General features: G+C 43.3%; 6 protein-coding genes across 6 annotated transcripts; 4 read left to right on the top strand and 2 right to left on the bottom strand.

The window, feature by feature from the left end:
* Window positions 1-1,487: 1,487 nt before the first annotated feature.
* On the top strand, window positions 1,488-2,112 carry Bfra_012059 (uncharacterized protein; the record flags this gene model as incomplete). The annotated part of the gene is made up of 2 exons (XM_037342380.1): window positions 1,488-1,501; window positions 1,683-2,112. 2 exons carry the CDS (start codon window positions 1,488-1,490, stop codon window positions 2,110-2,112), a joined length of 444 nt encoding a protein of 147 aa, XP_037187677.1.
* A 712-nt stretch (window positions 2,113-2,824) lies between these two features.
* Window positions 2,825-8,924, bottom strand: Bfra_012058 (putative ibr domain-containing protein; the record flags this gene model as incomplete). Its single annotated transcript, XM_037342379.1, has 8 exons — window positions 2,825-3,027; window positions 3,177-4,988; window positions 5,235-5,672; window positions 5,732-5,955; window positions 6,616-7,977; window positions 8,026-8,121; window positions 8,169-8,419; window positions 8,472-8,924. 8 exons carry the CDS (start codon window positions 8,922-8,924, stop codon window positions 2,825-2,827), a joined length of 4,839 nt encoding a protein of 1,612 aa, XP_037187676.1.
* Window positions 8,925-10,089: 1,165 nt separating this feature from the next.
* Bfra_012057 (uncharacterized protein) lies at window positions 10,090-11,883 on the bottom strand (the record flags this gene model as incomplete). The annotated part of the gene is made up of 1 exon (XM_037342378.1): window positions 10,090-11,883. One exon carries the CDS (start codon window positions 11,881-11,883, stop codon window positions 10,090-10,092), a length of 1,794 nt encoding a protein of 597 aa, XP_037187675.1.
* Window positions 11,884-12,957: 1,074 nt separating this feature from the next.
* Bfra_012056 (uncharacterized protein) lies at window positions 12,958-13,383 on the top strand (the record flags this gene model as incomplete). The annotated part of the gene is made up of 1 exon (XM_037342377.1): window positions 12,958-13,383. The coding sequence occupies one exon, from the start codon at window positions 12,958-12,960 to the stop codon at window positions 13,381-13,383; it is 426 nt and encodes a 141-aa protein (XP_037187674.1).
* A 586-nt stretch (window positions 13,384-13,969) lies between these two features.
* Bfra_012055 (putative eukaryotic translation initiation factor 3 subunit d protein) lies at window positions 13,970-15,863 on the top strand (the record flags this gene model as incomplete). The annotated part of the gene is made up of 3 exons (XM_037342376.1): window positions 13,970-14,183; window positions 14,297-15,527; window positions 15,578-15,863. The coding sequence occupies 3 exons, from the start codon at window positions 13,970-13,972 to the stop codon at window positions 15,861-15,863; spliced, it is 1,731 nt and encodes a 576-aa protein (XP_037187673.1).
* Window positions 15,864-17,016: 1,153 nt separating this feature from the next.
* On the top strand, window positions 17,017-18,100 carry Bfra_012054 (putative short chain dehydrogenase reductase family protein; the record flags this gene model as incomplete). Its single annotated transcript, XM_037342375.1, has 3 exons — window positions 17,017-17,175; window positions 17,243-17,527; window positions 17,618-18,100. The coding sequence occupies 3 exons, from the start codon at window positions 17,017-17,019 to the stop codon at window positions 18,098-18,100; spliced, it is 927 nt and encodes a 308-aa protein (XP_037187672.1).
* Between the last annotated feature and the right edge of the window lie 1,203 nt (window positions 18,101-19,303).

Genomic DNA, 19,303 nt, shown 5'->3' with positions numbered 1-19,303 from the left:
AAACATCAATACCAACACCAACGATCACAGTTTATGTTGCGAATCCTCCTCTGTTATGGTATATAAAATATCTAGGTATCTATAGATTATAGATTATCTTGTATCTTGTCCAATAATGTACAACGTTCGGGGTCACCGTTTTCAAAGCTGGGGAAGTGAGCAGATCTAAGCAGACTCAAGTAGAATACCTTCTTCTTAACAATAATCCTTCGGAGAATTCTATGATTGAATCCTATGAACTATGTACAGTGTACACTGTGGTGGAATGGTATGAATCAAGCCACCTAAGGCGATCGCTATTCCAATCATGATTTCCGTTTCAATTTAACATATCTTGTTCGATTTTGTTATCAACATCCAGGATGCTGGATAATGGAGGACTGTGATTACTCGCAAAAGTGGCCGTGATCATGGCCAGCCCGATGATGTTATAAGTACAACTCTCATCTGGTAGCTTCAAGAAGCTTGCCATGTCAAACCATCAATATGCGTGTACACCCGTGCAAGACTCATATCTTCCAAAACTCCGATCAAACTTTTATACCGGCCTGGAACGGCGACTTTAATTCGTCATCATTCGATATTTCCCCACGCGAATCTTTCTTCTCAAGAGGCGGCGTTGTTGAAGCCAATGCCAAGCAGATAAGCCTAGGTATATCGGTCATCTATCTTATTTTTGGGTCAGACTATAAGTTCTGTGGCACGCGAGTAATAGTGTTGGGGTATGCGGTCATCTAAACGACCTCTGGATCGAAGCTTTTGTAGGATCCCGTTGGATACCCGCGTTTGTGCGTGATCCGCTTCCACAAATTCTAATGCTCCAAAGGATTACAACCACTTGATTATTCAGACTTTGAAGCTCTTAGGTTGACAATGCATTGACAGAAATTCGAACTGTCAGGCATTTGGTTTAATGCTATTGGAGTATTGAAATTAATCGATTCACTTGGAGCAACCTACTATCTGTCAGCTATTTGACCAAGCTTACGACCTTCTTTTTGCCGTGTTTTCCATTTCTTTCGCGTCTACCGCGCCAGATAATTCCCTGGTAGTCTTCTGTCAATTTCTTTTTGCCGGCGAAAGGGTTTAGGCACAAACCCATGCTTTTCATCGTACTACAGCCGCCTCATACCGCGCTTGTGGTCTCTTTTGCGGTCATCGGTGGTCGAGTATCTCCCCTCCCCGAGGACAACTTTTGTGTGAGCAAAGATCGTACTCAAGTCTTTTTTTGCTGCTATGCCTTAATTGGTGTGAAAATTTCATAGCGCTTCTTATGAAAGCCTTGTTGGATGCTTGTTGCAAAGCGGGTAAGGCTGAGCATGACTTGCATATAAGCTACCATTCCAAAAATTATCTTACGATCATCCAACCTCAAACACTCAACTCATAGCAATCCGATTGCACTCTCCACATTTTTGACTTTATCATCCCCATAATATTCTTTACTGTTCGCTCGAACGGTACCCACAAAGTTGGCGAGTAAATTGATGAGTAGTTTCTTGTATAGACGACGCAAATTAAAAATATGAAGCCCATCAAGCCATCCAATATTTCCTACTCTTGTTCTTCTGCAAACTTTTCTTCATCCACTTCAGATCCATCATCTAATATCTCCATCCCCCCACAATATATGCAAACAATGCATTAAATAACAATAACTTTACTCCACCGACTCTCCCCAGCATTTCCACTATCCTCCAACAACCTCTTCTTCCATTACCAATAACAAGCACAAGAACCCACAACCCCATCACACGACTTTCAACCAGAAACCCCGCTTCCAGCGCCGCAGTAGTATCAAACACCTCTACCACCACAAGAGGTCTAGTATCAACCCAAAGAACCAAGATCATCAAAACATTCGTCTCCCCAAAAGGCTGCACCAAAATCATCCTGATGATCACCATCACTACAATGCAAGAACCATTTTTCGACAAGGAAAAGAACTCCTGGGTTATGCGACGCACGACTGAAATACGAAAAGTGATGGTGAGAAAGCGATTACGTCCGGATTCCAACGATAAGAAAAATGGTATCGTGAAACGCAATGCGAGAGGAAAGAGAAGAAAGGGAAGAAGGGGGTCAAAGAGGAGAGACTTCGATTCAATGTGAATATTACTCGATATTACATTATCTCCTCCTGTGACACCAGATGAGGGGAGATTGCACATACATTACATGACTTTGAGATAACTTGTATATATGGGTGAGGGCATGGTGGGATATGGTATGGGGGTTGGGTATGGCATGGCATGGCATGGCGGGACTGGCACGGGGCACACAAAAGGATTGGTTGGACGGATGCATTGGTAGGACAAGGACAAGGACAAGGAAAAGGGACATACCACGGCGTCGCATAGCATAGGATAGCATAACGTTGGAACTTGGGGATAAAAAAGGGATGGTGTTGAGGCGTAATTTTATTTTGATTTATGTTCCATTGTTTGACTTGATGAGTTTCGATGCTGTCTCAGTATTGATAAATACGCTTCTATGTGTAGAATCTGTTCAATGATAGTGTTTTGTTTAAGAACTTCAGACAGATCACGTTAAGATAGTTAGACTTTATATCGCGAAACATCCGTACATATTTCACGACACTATACCGCATTAAGGTTACTATTTAGCTATGCGCCAATTCCCTTCATTCAACCGCTCACTTAAAATCTCCAATCTCAACGCAAACAACAACGACACTAAAACACCCACCCACAAAAGAAAAACAAGAGAACAAAAATCTCAAATGAATGTCCATCCATATATCATTCCATGTATACCATTTCCCAATCATCTCCCTCCCCTCGTCCCCCATTTCGTTCCAGCCTTAAGCACCCCCATCAACCCACTCGATCACCAATTTCACCTCTTGACAATTCGCAGGTAGCCCTTGTGTCCCATTAATATACGCACGAACTGGACTTCCTTCCAAAAACGCATCGGGTTGGCTTTGTGTCGCGTCTGGGTTCGCGGATCCATAGGTTGAAGGAATGGAAGATGATGTTTGAGCGCAGAAACGGGCTTGGTTATCTAAATTTGGGGAAGTGATGTTAGTGCGTATTATTTACTCGTCATACCACTCAACTAATCATCAAAAAGAAAGAAAGAAAGAAAGAAAGAAAGATCAAAGATGCCTCAATCCATCAAAACGAAGTGAAAAAGAGATAAAGAAAACATACCATTTCCAATAAACTCCCCATTTCTCAACTTCAACAAACTCCCATACGGATACTCACTCGTTGAATCCACCACCAACGTCCCGTTTAAATCCTTACCCTGCATATCCCTCAACCTATTCCGCGTCTGTAAAACCGTATACCCAGAATCCCACGCGCGAGCGAATTCATCTCCGAAATATCTCGTTTTTGCATCTTCGGTGTTGTTATCGGCATTTCCGGTACGAGAATGAGAGTTGGAAGATGAAGAACCGGAACAGGAAAGTAAGCCGGATGAGGAGATGGAAAATAAGCATGCAGAAGTACGAGAATTGGTTGTGAGACCCCGGGATGATATGAAGGGGGAGGGGGGAGAGAGGTTGAAGTATACGCGCATGATGTATGTGAGGAGAGAGTAGCGGGAGGGAAGGAGTGAGAGTCGGAAGGAGGGGGGGTTGGGATCGGTTGGAGATGTTGGGATGGCTGGGGTGGAGGGTGATGTGAAAGTGGGTGATGATGGCGCTGAACCGGGATTGTAGCCGTAATAGCCTCCACTGGCTGGTGGTGTTGGAGGGGGGTTGTTTGAGTTAAAGGGTGAAGAAGAAGAGGGATTGGTTCCAGAGGGGAAGCTGGATGGATTGTTTAGCCCGCTTGAGATTGTGGGTGGAGACGGATCACTGTTAGTTGTGCTTGGTGAAGATGGATCTCCATTAGAAGTAGTTGGCGAGGAAGAATCTCCACCCGTTGTACTTGGTGATGAGAGATCTCCACCAGAAGTACTCGGGTTCGGAGGGTCGCCTCCAGAAGTGCTAGGCGCTCCAATCGACTGGCTGCTCGAAGAAACCGCTCCCGTAGCTGAAGAAGATACCGAAACACCACCACTTCCCGATGGATCACTGGGATCGCCTCCATTTCCAGTCGGTGTGGGTGTGCTAGAGGGGTAATAAGTACCATATCCATGTCCATATCCATAACTTGGTCCATTATCATTTCCACCAGGAGGCGTGCTTGATGCTCCAGATGGGTCTGAAGAATATGTGCTGGAAGCTGCTCCGGTGGGATCCACACCTCCTGCTGGATCTGTGGGGACTGGAGAACTGCTAGAAGGGAATGAACCTGGGATAGTTGATGATGATCCAGAAGTCCCGGATGGGTCTACACTTGTGTTGGTTGAAGAGGCTGATCCTGGATCTACGGGAGTTGAACCGCCTGACGGGAAAGAACCACCACTTATTGGAGAACTTGGATCAGTGGGCGAAGATCCAGAACCACCGGGTGGATCTGCACTCAAACTAGTTGAAGAAGCCGATCCTGGATCAGTTGGAGTGCTGGATGCAATTCCAGATGGATCTGCACTGATGCTGGTCGAAGGTGCTGACCCTGGATCCGTAGGTGTGCTAGAACCAGCTCCTGAAGGGAAAGATCCACTACTTATCGGGGAACTAGGATCAGTAGGTACAGATCCAGAACTATCTGATGGATCTACACTGATATTAGTTGAAGAAGCTGACCCTGGATCAGTTGGAGTGCTGGATACAGTTTCCGATGGATCTCCAGCACCTGAAGTTGGTGATCCGGGAGGAACAATTGGGTTTGACGGCGTTGGATATCCATAGTATGATGGACCACTTCCAACACTCCCTGGATCCGTGGGCGCTGCTGAAGAAGCTGGAATAGGTGGTCCGCAAGGAGGTAGTGCTGTAGATATACCGGATGGGTTGCCGGTAAGACTTATCTGTGTTGGTCCATTGGCTGTTACTGAGCCCGTGATTGATGATGATGAATTATAGAGAGTCGATAATGCGGTACAATTGTCAACTTGTGATCTATTGATTTCTGTGCCAAAATTAGCCTTCTGGTTTTGTGCTTTGAAGCAACCCAAAGAATTCTTCGCTGGTTGATAGTATTGACTGAAAGCATCGAAAATTTTATCATCATATATATGGAATCGAAGGTTCAACCCCCTTTCAACATGGGTAGGTCATTTCGTGAATATTGAAGCATCACTCCCGCCCCTTTTTCGTTCAGCCCGAAAGGAACACAACAACACTAGCACTAGAAGAAGATTAAGGAAGAACCTACCAATAGCAACAGAAACCCCGTTTTCTCCACAATCTGCAGCTATACAATAAACAGTAGCAGCCTGAATAATCTCCGCATTGCTTTTCTCACACTGACAAGTAAAGTTGGTGAGTCCACAAGAAGTGGACCCAATAGCATTCTGAATGCAACTATCTGCACAAGCAGGGATAACAAATGTGGCATTTGGTGACGCATTTGGTACCGAGGAGGGAACAGCCGAAGAAACCGAGCCCGCAACTGAAGATGGAACTGCAGATGGGGGACTAGAATCAATGGGAGTAGTAGTAGGGACAGATGACGGAACTGCCGATATGCTAACAGGAACCGAAGTTGGGACTGCAGATGCTATTACTGAAGGGGCCGCTGAGGAAGGGGCCGCATTAGCATTCCCAGCCGCAATTACAGAAGAACATTCTGCAGTAGCATCATCCAGGACCTCTGTACAATATTAGTCTGAGCTTTCAATTGTATTCATTTTGCATAAGAGGAATACTAACGAAGAGCTTCCTGGATTCCACAAGCCTGAAGCACGCAGCTTGTGGCTACTCCTTGGATCAAATTAGCATTGTCAGGATTACACTGACACGCTAGATCCGTGGCACCACAACTTGTTTCTGCGGATACTGCTGATGCAATACATGGAATTGCACATGATGGGATCGATGGGACTGGAGCTATTACTGGGCTAGGATCATCGCGGTTAAGTAATTGAGCGGGAATTCTGAAGAATTACTGTATCAGCTGTTCTGTTTGACTGAATTGCAAAAGGGAACTTACAATGCAGAGTTGACACATACGAATAGAGAAAGTAAAGTAACGAATGTCTGAACCATCTTGGCTTATCTGGTAAGCTTGAGATGGACAATGAAGACAAGAAATGAGAAAGAGAAAAGAAAAGAAAGTTGCTCTTATCACATACTAGTTCGGTGGGTATGGTAGTTATATATATTCTTCCATAACACACACTCTCTCTCATAAAAGGCTACCAAGTTACAAATACAAATTTCCTCATTATCACTTAAAGATGCATGATCTTCTGTGACGCACTTATTGTAACTTCGTCCCATCTCTCCACGAGGATTGACAATGTTTATAAATTAAGAAATATAAGCAAAAAGAAATCAATCTCCGACGACGTAACTAGTTCCTGGCCAGAAGATCTTCGATAACGGATGAAAGACCCTCAAAAACTCCCCTCATTGGCTCCAAAGCCATGTTGCGAAGCCATGGTATCACGTGGTGATGTCCGACATATATGTTCCAGGCACAAACGTGTGACGGAACAATAGGACAAACTTCTATCACCCCGCACAGCTAGTGATATATGATGATGTTTACATCGAAGTTATACCTCCATTGTACAAATAGCTATAAACCCTACAATGATCTGCCTCTTTCAGACTCTGCTGTAGCCATTGTATACTGCTCATTCTCTAGAGTTTGTAACATATGTTCTCGCTCAGCAATAACAGCGTCAAACCATCGGACCTCGGCGACCTTATTTCTTGCCCACTCTCTCCACTCATCGCGCATTTTCAACCTGAAATTGGCATCATCCAAAATTTGAGACCTTATCAGAGATGAATTTTTTAACTCGAAATTCTTAGTGCACTCTTGTAGAGCGATTTTCCTGTTAAAGTCCCAGTTTCTGAACGCTACAATATAACCTTCCTGGTGTGAATCTTTTGCAGCTCGAATAATATATGCAGCATCCGGTTTGTCTTTCCAGAAGGTTTCAAGCTTCTCCGTATTTTCCTTCTCAGCACGGATCTCCTCTTCCCGACGTTGATCGTATTCATTTTGGAAACGAAGCTCTTGGTTCGAGTATTCTGTTTTGTATTCTTTCTTTAACTGGTCACATTGGCTTACATGACATTTGAGTAGCTTGTAGAACCCATTTCCTCGTTCTTGTAACATTCGAAATTCCTCCTGCGAGCGAGTTGCAAGACGTGATTTTTGTGAATGATGTAACGCATTTAGCTCTTCTCTTATTTCGATGAATTTAGAAGCCATATCCTCTCGGCGACCCCGAACGGCTTCTTCAAATTGAAAAACACTTTCGGCTTCTCTTCCTAATCCGTCGGCCTCTCGTCGTTCGAAATCCTCGACCATTTGAATAGCAATGCGTTCTTCTTCTGCCGCTTTTCTAATTCTTACAGCCTCCCGCCTGATTTGTTCCTCTTCTTGCCTAGTTTTTGTTTCCTGTAACTGCGTTTCTCGAGCAGCAGCTTCTTGTCTTAGTTGCAAGTTTAGCACTAACTTATCAAGATCAAATTCTGTACATCCACAGGTCTTCCATTTCGCAGAACAAACGTAACACCATTCGGCTTTACAACGGCATTTCATATGCCTACAGCCTTTGTTAAGTTCGATGAAAATTCTGCAATTATAACATTGCTTCCAGCCTCTCTCATCTGCTAAACTGGCTGTAGCTTGAATATCTTTGTCCTGAGGGCACTCCATATTTGCATGCCATGAACCTCTGCAAGTGACACACACCTTTCCTTTGCAAGAAGGACAAGATGCACATTTGCGACCTTTGTCGATACAACTGTTGGGAATCCAACTTTCACATCTTGGCTTAATACAATAGATTCGGTCTCCTGAAGCGATCTTTCGCTCGCAAACCTTCAGTTGAAATTCTTTTGCCAGGTTTGGGTTGACATTTTTTACAATGGCCTTATGTGATATATCGTTGAGACAGCACTTAACCGGCCACATCGACTCTGTTTCCATGGCAGTACTGTATTGTGTTAAATAATCCTTGATACGTATCTTGGAAACAACTTACATGACTAGTCTTTCGAAACAATCTTTGCAATAGTCGTGGCACTGCACATGAACCATGTCGCTCACTGGAAAATCATCCAAACATGAGACACATTCTCTATTTAATCGGTTAGCAAGATTTCTTTCTGATTTCGAGGTTCGTACCTGAGAGGCTCCGCAACTACAGATTTGCCCTTATGTTGTCTCTTCTTAAGCATCTTAATAAACCTAGCAAGGGGGGTCAATTTGCTACATCCCTGACGAGGAAGCCTTGAACTCGACCCTGAATGATATTTTTCGGCAGCAGAAATATACCCAGAATCAGACGTAGTGCTAGTCTCCTTCAACAGTTGGCTGTTTACTCGAGACGGTTGATTTTCCTCAATAATCGAAGTGTCTTTGTCTCTTGCAATTGTCTGCATGTTACGGTCAATAACATGCTTTAACGTAATAAAGTAAGTTACTTACTTCAAGTTTTGATCTGGATGGACCTGCTACAGTGACACTGGATGAACTGGATGCTTGAGATTTCTTGCTGATAGTTAATATACTGGTCGTCTTGTTTGATTGAGATGCGGCTTCGAGAAATCCCAACTTTTTGCGCGACGCAGCTTCACCTATAGATCTTGTGATTATTGTAGAGAGTTGCGGAATACCCCATTTGGAGCCATTGAAACCTTCAATCCCAGATAAGATTTCTGCCGGCGGGCTATATTCTTGCCAATTAATATTGTTCATTAAAATATTAGATGTAAAAGTCAAAGGTTCATTAAACTTAGAATATAAGACTTCGTGGAAGTGGCGTGGCTCCGCTCGATATAACATGCCATCAGGATTTACATTCGAGGCAGATAGTTCTCGTATACTAACCTGCATTTTGTTGATAACTATTTGTAGGTTTGACATTGGTACGTTTTCCATATTTGCTTGAGGATTTCCAAACGAAATATTCAGGAGCGCTATATTTGTCTTAATAGCTTGGTGGCAGAAGCTGATTGTAGTGAATGAAATCGAGCACATATTCCTTGGCGAATGTTATGGCTGACAAGAGATCAATGGAAGGTTGATGCTTAGAATGAACTGAAGTGGCATTCTATAAGATATATGTAAGTTCAGAGGCCATACGTTGACGATTTGTTCTATTCCTTTCCCCATACTCATAGAATGCACTAGGAGGCTGCTGGAGTGAGTTTGGAAGCTATCCATAGAAGAATTAGAATCGTTAATTGCTGTAGCTCATTGATCCACCAAATGCCAAGAGCCAATCTAAATCATGAATCATACCCTGGAAAGTTGGGTAAGGCCAATCAAAGTACTTTTTAGCAATGCATTCGAATTTTAAGTTTTGATGTACTTCGCCCTTATATTTGCGGCTAGGCTTTCCTCACTTCATGGCAAGGCGCATGAATATTTGTGTGTGCAATTTGCTGGGAGATATCGCGCTTGCCTACTCCAAGGCTGCTCAGCCTCCCACAATGAAACATATTTTTCAATCGACAGGCTTCACCAATAGTGAGGTAAATTGGCATACTGGAACACACTGCAAACCTTTCAGTAATGTAGGAATAGACGAAATATCAAAATTCCAATGTATCAAAGCTAAGGAGGTCATAAAATTCCAGTGTGCTGTTGTGACTTCGAGTTGAGACTAGAAGAACTAAGTGAAATGGTGACGTGCGTTAGTGCAATCCTGGGGTAATTTTTCGTCTTTCATGCAACAAAGTTGCTCTATCCTCCCAGCAAAAGACCACCTGCACATAATAGTATTTGGTATGCACAGAGATAAGATATCTTTAGTCTAGTAATGGTTGCTCGTCTATCCTTTTCGGGTTAAATCATACATCAGACGCCTTCCGTTAGACCTCAAAGCCATAAGCAGAGAAGACCCATCAAACATGCCAACATTCACCTTGTGGATCCATGACAATCAATATGTTCACATGTGTAAGTCTCAAGAGGAATAGATGATCGGCCATATCGGTATATTTTACTCTGGATAGTATCGCCTTCTCGAGTCCCTGGGCATATCCAAAGTCGAGGGATAGAAGTAACGGCTAGGTCATCAATCTTATAAGAGATCCTATACTTAGTTCTCTGAACTGGAACTTGAGATTTTGATCTCCTTAGGCATCAAGATCACAATTTCTCCGTCAGCGTCTTTCCAGCACGCATCCCCGTATTTCAGCTTATTTTCACTAGCACAAAAAAGCATGAGGTATATTTCTTTGACAACCCCACCCCAACAGTAAACTCTTACAGTGTTCCAATCATTGGTACGTTCAGCTGATATTCCCCATCCCAAATCGCCTTTCGGAATGACCCGAAGAAGGTAAGACCAAAGCCTTTTCTTGAGAAGATCCCCGAGATCTTCTGCGTGAATAAGCCAATATCCGCGCTCCAAAGGGCGACAGGGCCGAGTCTGGAAAGTAGGATTGAAATGTTTCTTTTGCAATCCATTGAAATTCCCGCGGTTTGCTTTAATCTTTTTCAATGAAGGTGTTAGAATATCTGTCTCCTTGAAATCACCGACAGAAGTGGGGGGCGTAAAAGATGGAATTGTGCATGTTGCTAGGGATGCTGCAGATGGCAAGCTCGACATTGGAGGAACGGAACTTGAAGGAACAGAGCTTGGAACACCAGAAGCTTTTGGTGCCTCGAGAGCTGTAGATGTGGGAGGTCTTTGAGGGGCGGGAAGAGACGCTGACGACGTTTCAGCCGTGGTATCTGATATCACCAATTTTAACCTTTTGGGACTCTTGTCCAATGACGATGGAAAATCGAGTCGCTGACGCTTGCCGTGCACATGTTGGGGCAGCGAGCTAGATGGTTCTGGAATCTCACGTGCATTGGATGTTGATCCCTTCTTTGAAAATCCAGTCGGATTCACTTCTTCATGCGTGAACTCTGCTGCCTCTTCCATCTCTGTAGCTTGACTTGCGCGTCGACTTGAAGTATTTGCGGCCTGCCCTGAAGCCTGCGTATTATTGAACCTGTCAGAATTTATCACATCGAGATCATCTTCATCAGAAGTCGCAATTGGAAGTGCGTTAACATGCTGATACCCAGCCTTAGGCCGTCGATAGGGAGGGGAAATCGTTTGCAAAGGCCGGGGTGGTAGCGAAATGGCAGCGTCAAAATCGGGATGAGCGTTGCCATTCTGAGAGCTAGTGATTGGTATTGCTAGTGGCACCTCAAGATTCAAGCTACTCTCATCCGTATACTGTGATATCTCATTCGCGTCAGCACTGTCTTGTGTGCTCTCCTCTTGTTGCTGATGTAGCTCCGAGATCCTCCTCGGGGATGAAAATTGAGCAAGTATTCTATCATTCTCGAGCATGGAATCCTCAATTACACTGGATTCTCTTTTCGATGCTGGCAATGAATCCATGAATTGATCCCGCCATGGCGTTTTGTCTCCAGAACTTGTTCCCAATTCAAGATGACTTTGCTCCGGTGTTTCGCTTCCAGACTGTACTTGCAAACTCATCAAAGTCCTGCTTCGAGTTCGAAACATTGGGGAATTTCGATTATCCAAAACACTTCGAAAAGACAGTTGCGGCGAAAACATCAGGTCAGATAATTCCTCCTGAGGAATTTCACGGTACGCCCCTGGATTCGTCTCTGGTTCTTGGGTTGGTAGGCAATAAGATGCATTTTCATCGTATTCCTGCGTCAAGTGTTGCGCCCCTTCAATTAGGCCCTCCCGTTCTGCCCCGTTTCCAGTATCTTCTTGAGGATCATCTTGTAATTGTAGGCTTGTTGCTGATTCGAAATTTAAATAGGCTCTTGCAAATGCCCGGTATCTAGTATCATCTTGGCCTCGACTTGGTGCCGATGTGTGAACCAAGATCTCTACGTTTTCTCTTAATGTGTGAGCCATTGTAATCGTAAGTATGTATCTTGTGCATTTTCTTTGATCGTAAATCTGTAGGTCTTAAGAAGTGATGTGAGAGACAGAGAGATAGGATTTTGGATTCATCCTTTCCTAAAATCATTGATGGTATGGCAGACAGACGCCCCGACCACCTAGCCTAGGCTGTAGCCTGAGGCTGTAACTGCTAGGAACTTTGAACGCAATGGAAGTCCAGGCCATTTCGAACAAAACAACACCATAAATTCATTTCATTGCAAATGCACCAACATCAAAGGATATCATTATTGGTACACCTCTAGATGAAATGATCCAGTTCTTGTTAGTATTTGCACTCTCTTGGTACACAAGTTACTCAACAAAGTTTGTTGAAGCTTCACCAGGTTTTGGCAGTGTTTACACAAAGGCCTTTTGTGTCCATGAAAGTAGCACTGTCATTTGAAATGAATTGTTGCTTTTTATTCAGTCATTTGTCATGGAGTTTGTCATGGATTTGATTTATCAAATTGTTTCTGCTTATATACCTAGTGATTTGCAACCAAAGTACAAAGTCTAAAGGACTCATAGTTGCTAGGGATAATCTGTAGTGAAAGCTACCCCTAATCATCTGGTTGGTAACTTTTCTTCATCATTTCGTCCATCATTTCGTCCATCACAGCATGTACAACTTTCTGATTAGGCAAAAGGACTAAATGATACCAGGCGGCTTCCTATTTGAACGGCAGAAAAAGTACTGGTGCTTAACATTCTCCACTAATTAATCCTAGTCAGATATTGAATATATGCAGTGAGATCAAACTGTTGGTTAATTGCCCGTTGGTGCCTTTAGACAAAGACCATTAATATGTCTTCATGGAAATACCTTTTACTTTCAATAAATACCGAAACTTAGGGATTGATTTCTGCGGCTTCTGGATCTTACAATCATACAGCTTCTGTTCTTGGACTGATACATCACAAGTAACTTGAATTCCATATATCACAAGGTAATTAATTGCCATATAAATCTGAGCTACAAAGATATTGAAGAGAGACCAATCAAACAAATTTACTAACTTCACTCCAACACAGTAAACCACCAGTATGCCTCCTTTAATACTCAGTGCCTTCCAAACCCGCAAACCAGGCCTTACTCCTGCTGAATTCAAATCGTACTACGAAACCATTCATCTACCTCTGCTTATCTCGCTACAAGGTTCCTCCTTCCCCAAAAGCCACACCCGTAACTACGTTATCCGCACTGTATGCGATGCTTCATCCTCCGACACATCAAACTTGAACTATCCAGCCAGTGTGTATTATGGCACGGATCATCAAGATATCGATTACGATGTATACAGTGAGATGATTTTTGAAGATGAGAAAGCATTTAAGGCTTTTGAGAAAGTGATGTTGGATCCGGTTTCGGGGAAGATATTGGTTGAAGATCAGCAGAAGTTTCAAGGGCCAGGAGGTCTTAAGGTCGTGGGTCTTGAGGTTTCAGAAGCCACGTTGAGACCTTCTAAATAGCTAGATATTAGCCATGAGAAAATGGCTAGGCTGATTGAAATGCATTGGGACAAGAGAGCATCTAATCTATGTCACCTTTCATTACTTTGATCTGGTTGTCAGGTAGATAGATGAAGAATAGTCACTTAACTCGATTGGCAGTCTACGATGAACATGTACCTAGTGTGTATCTGAAATGTGAAGGTATGAAAGTAATTAGATGAGAAATTCAGACTGTCTTCCCTGAATATGATTTTCTGAATTTGACTTTGATTTTAAAGGTTGAACGCATAATTCAGTCAGGGTTGTGAATGGCATTTTATATCAGATCATATCGAGTTTGATGGAAGTATTGAAGAATTAGTTCAATAACTACAGACCTTGATAAAGGGGCTCCGACCAGATCAAACGAGTCTTTTTTCACCAGCGGTCACGTGCAAGGTAAACATAGACTTTTGACTTAAATTCAAGGCACCATCTGCTATCGCGAACTTTTGCCCCGCTAAGATTTTCCTCCACAAATCGAAATATTCAACGAATTCATTGTTGGAGGTTTGAACGTTTCCTCCCTTCCCGCATATCTCAACGTTAATCTTCCGCCGCAATCATGGCACCTATTTCACTCTCAGATATCATCTCTGCGCTTCCATCAGAGGACTCATGGGGACCATCGACCACATCAGAAACCACTTTAAATGGAGTTCCTTACGCCCCATACTCCAAAGGCGATAAATTAGGTCGCATGGCAGATTGGACCGCTGAAGGAAAAGATGGAAGAGATGGCAGAGGTGGAAGACAACAGTATAACCGAAACTACAGAGGTGCGATTTTTACCTCGAGATTTATTTGCTATATATTTGCGATATTCTTTACACGCACTGGAGAAAGTTGGGTATGGTATGATTTCTTTGTGCTAACATATTTTGTGCATCAGATCAACAAGTTTACGGCGCTGGAACCTCCTCATTATTCGCAGTTCAACTCGCCGAGGACGAATCTACCTTCTCTGTTGTCAGCAACACTCGCGATTCTACCAAGACCCGCTTTGGACGTGGAGGACTCGCTCGAGGACGTGGACAACGTGGCGGAAGAGGTGATACCCGTGGTGGTAGAGGTCAATTCCAGCGAGTTGGAGGACGAGGCGGGCAACAAGGCTACAACAGTTATGATACCCGCGGTGGAAGAGGTGGTGCTCGAGGTGGAAGAAAGTTTGGCTGGAAAGATTACGACAAGCCACAAAGAAATCGCGATGCTTCTGTCAACATTAAGCCTGACTGGAAAATGTTGGAAGAGATTGATTTCAACCGTCTGGCCAAGCTCAATCTTGATACCGATGATGGAGAAGATATTGACAGTTATGGTTTCCTTTACTACTATGATCGATCATTCGACAAACAACCTGTCAAGGCTGCCGAGAGAAAGCTCAACGTGGTCGACCGCGCTTCATACAACGTTACCACATCTTCCGATCCCGTCATTCAAGAACTCGCCGAGAAGGACGAGGCCACAATTTTCGCAACAGACAGCATTCTTTCCATGCTTATGTGCTCCCCCCGTTCAGTTTACCCTTGGGATATCGTTATCGTTCGACAAGGCAACAAAGTGTTCCTCGACAAGAGAGACAATGCTACACTCGACATGGTTACCGTTAATGAGAATGCTGCTGACGCTCCAATGGATGCTTCAGAAGGTAGCAAGGACGCTATTAACCAGCCAAGTGCTTTGGCTGAGGAAGCTACATACATCAACCACAACTTCGCAAATCAAGTCATGAAGGAGAGCGACAGCCAAAAGGTAGACATGGAGAACGAGAACCCATTCTATAACTCCGCCGAAGAGACCGATCCACCTGCCAGTAAGGCATACAAATACCGTAAATTTGATCTTTCTTTGAACGACGAAGATCCAGTTCACTTGGTTGTAAGAACCGAGCTTGACGCTGTTTCAAAGAACGCTATCAGTGGAGAAGATCAATTCTTGACTGTCAAGGCTCTCAACGAATTCGATTCCAAGGCACAAGGAAGTGGAGGTGCATTGGACTGGAGGACGAAGTTGGTCAGTCAACGTGGTGCTGTTGTTGCAACTGAAATGAAGAACAATAGTTGCAAGCTTGCAAGATGGACAGTTCAAAGTATCATCGCTAAGGCTGATGTCATGAAACTTGGGTATGTATTTGTTACGCCTGCGGTCACTATTTCATACTAATTTTTGATAGATTTGTTTCCCGTGCCAACCCAAAACTCAACGATCGTCATGTAGTTCTCGGCGTTATTGGCTGGAAGCCACGTGATTTTGCTTCGCAAATGAACTTGTCCCTATCCAATGGATGGGGTATTGTCCGTACCATTGTTGATATGTGCTTGAAGCGTGAAGAGGGCAAGTACGTACTTGTCAAAGATCCTAACAAGCCAATCTTGAGACTGTACCAAGTCCCAGCTGGTAGTTTTGAGGATGATGGAGAGCATGATGTAATTGAGGAGAATGTTGAGGAGGATGATTAGATTATATGTGGTTGCATAAAAAGTATCCAGCGTGCAATGGTTCTGGGCTGGGCTGGGCTGGGCCTCATGGAGTTATGATAATGCGCATATATCGTAGATAACCGATATCACATATGCTATATTTGATGAGTTCGAGAGAACCTTTTACCTTCATACCCTCCCTCCCATAGATTGTAATCTGATCATTTCGCTCGAGACCAGGTTGACTGAATTTGCGAGTAAACGATTACAAAGAGTGTTATGCTGATATTCAGGTCGATTCCCCTTTGTTACGCGGTGCGGTTAGACTAAACCTATTACAGTCATTGGTATAGCCAATCAGATGAAGTTTGATTTCAAAGCTTGATTGCCAATGCCTTCAATATCAATCTCACCTCATCAGTCAACTACCCTATTTTCTGACTACCCCTGTTTTTGGCTACCTCTCATTGTCCAAAACCGTTGAAAATCGAGATGATGAAGTCAATATAGTTCCATGATTCCAATGTATTATAGTGCCGAGGTGTTAGCGCAAGCACGGTCACATGACCTTATACCGACAGGTGTTTTTGCGGAAACGTTGAAATTTAAGGTTTTGAAAAGACGTTGTGAATCGAGTGTGGTGGATCAATATACATTTTCGACACGTTTCAATTCTCAAGTGCAGATTCCCATCCTTTTTGATCTGATTATCCTCCAGTTTAAATTGTTGTACTGGATGTTGGTTGGTTAGTGATCAATGATCAGTGAACAATCGCAGCCGAGGACATGAGAACCAGGTCCGACGTCGTTATGTTGCTTTATAAGAATTCGGCGATTGCTTTGTAAGATGTCTGATAAGAATTGATTGATATTGCTGATATTGCTGAGTTGGCAATTGGTGTAGATTCTGAGGGCGAATTATTAACGTAGATTCTTGGATCTTTGGCTGTGAGGCTATATAATACTTGACGAGTTCCTCCATTTCCATTTCTTTCAATATCTACTTTCGTATTCAAACCCGATTGCATTTTACTTGGCTTTGCTACAAAGAACAAAATTTCCCCTCTTCTGAAGAATTCATACTCAAGCACACCACATCAATTGCTCAATAAAACTTCAACTTTTGCACGGATTTCAGACATTTGATCTACTCAGTTGTCCTCCTTTGTTCAAACACTTACCAAGATTCAAAATGAGCGGAACACTAGATACTGATGCGTATACTACGCCTTTCGCTATCACTAAATCTATCCATCGTGATCCTTACTGGGCTATCGATTCTAAAAATCCAACGAACAATCAATCTGGGAAAATCATTATTATCACGGGAGCCAGTGCTGGCCTTGGAGCTGTAAGTACTGTTCTACATTCCCTGTTATACAATCTTGATTCTCTATTCTAACAGTATCTCAAATTAGGCAGCAGCAAGAGTTTGGGCCGAAGCACATGCATCTGGTATAGTACTCGCAGCTCGTCGAGTCCCGCCTATAGACTCTCTTATCGAGAAACTTCAGCCAATTAGTCCGGAAACCAAATTTCTTAGTGTGAAAGTTGATATTGCGAATGAAGAAGATGTTAAGAATCTTTATGAGACGGTACAGAAGGAATTTGGTAGACATGCTGATGTTCTATTGAACAACGCTGGATATATGTCAAATGGTATGATTGGAGAAGTGGAACCGAGTGATTGGTGGAAGGGTATTGTGAGTTTTCTACGTCGATGTCAATGTCCATCTCAACAAATTGAGATGAGATAATTGGGGAAAATGTAACTAACATTTGATGAACACTAGGAAATTAATCTCAAAGGTCTTTATCATATGACCCACCACTTCATCCGATCTCAACCTTCCCCGAAATCGCCGACTGGCACAATCATTACAGTCTCCTCCGGACGCGCTGCTCTCACAGGACCTGGTGGATCCGCATACAATATCTCTAAGCTTGCTGAACAACGTTTATCCGAACATCTTCACCTCGAATATCCTTCCCTCCGTGTTTTCACCACGATGCCAGGAATTGTACTGACTGCTATGGTGTCGGACCATTTCAAACCATATGCACTTGATCATGCTGAATTGACCGGTATGTTAGCATTGTATCTAGCTCAGGAGCGAGCGGACTATTTGAGGGGGGGGATGGTGGGAGTTAATTGGGATGTTGAGGAAATGGAGGGGTATAGCAAGGAGATTGCGGAGAAGAAGGCGCTGCAGACAAGTTGGATTTCTATTCTACCTATCAATGGTGGAAAGGGACTAGCTGGATTGAGGGACTAGCTCTAGGAATGTAGCGGAGTGATAATTGTAGGAGTGAAAGTGTTAAGAAGTGGTAGGGTGGAATCTTAATTTAAATCTTGACTACATGAATAAGGAGGTTAAGCGAAGCAAAATCCCTCCTTTTTATGGGGAGAAAAGTGAATGTTTAATATTGGCGAGCAATACAATAGACCTTCGCTCAATGACAATCATGAACCTGTTTTATCCTTGCCTTTCCAAAATCGAATCTTATTCGCTACTCAAATCCCATCTGATTTGGCTGTTTTCTACCCCGCATTTTCATCAGCCACCCCTACTAACACAGGTTATCCGACTATCAGATCTCCAAACAGAAAGCCAATCACATCACACAAGCGAATACGAATGCCATGCTGTTAACCATCATGAGAAAATCTCACAATCCTTATTGTTATTATATCTATCAAACCATTTCCCACTCCTTCATTCTACCCTTCAAGCTCAAATCAAAAGATATATACTAGATCGATATCAAAATGAACGATCCTCCTCCCCCATATACATCCCGTCCGCCCTCATATACAGAAAGAACACCTCTGCTCCATCTCCATCTACCGACTGAACCTCGTCTTTATCAAGCTCCAGTTCTTAGATCGGACGATGCGTCGAGGTTCAGAGCAGCTACTTGGATGTCGATTTTTGTAATCTCGTTGGTGGGCGCGTTTTATGTTTTTCTCATAATGGTGGTGGGATTCAGTATTTTTTGGCCGAACGAAGGGGATTGACGAAGATTGGAAGGTAGATCGGGATGTGGGATCGATGGAATTTACTGAGGAAGGAGGTACATTGGGGATGGAGTTATTCAAGAATTTTGGAGCAGGACGCACATTTTCACGTTGATTTCGGAGGGTGTTGAGTTGATCACGATACCTATTCGCAACATCGATGATTTTTGAGCTCGTTTGCCGCTTGAAAAGTATCCGATTAATGAACGACCATTCAAATGATAATCACCCTGTAAGTATGCCTTACATGCGACAATAGCTGCATCACAAAAAGCCTATCAAGATAGACTCGTGGCGGCGTCCAATCCTATTAGATATTAATACCCTGTTTTATGCAGGCGGCCGCATTGCGACCGTCACACGGAGGCGCAATACATTTGATGACAATCACCTCACTTCATGTATCAAGAATCAGGCTGTGATTTTCAGCTCTATATGATGGATTAAAATCTCGACATTG

This window comes from Botrytis fragariae (genome assembly GCF_013461495.1).
Source record: "Botrytis fragariae strain BVB16 chromosome Unknown tig00000260, whole genome shotgun sequence".
In the NCBI taxonomy this organism is placed as follows: domain Eukaryota; kingdom Fungi; phylum Ascomycota; class Leotiomycetes; order Helotiales; family Sclerotiniaceae; genus Botrytis; species Botrytis fragariae.
Note: the sequence above shows the minus strand (reverse complement) of the source record. Positions and strands in the feature narration are given on the sequence as shown.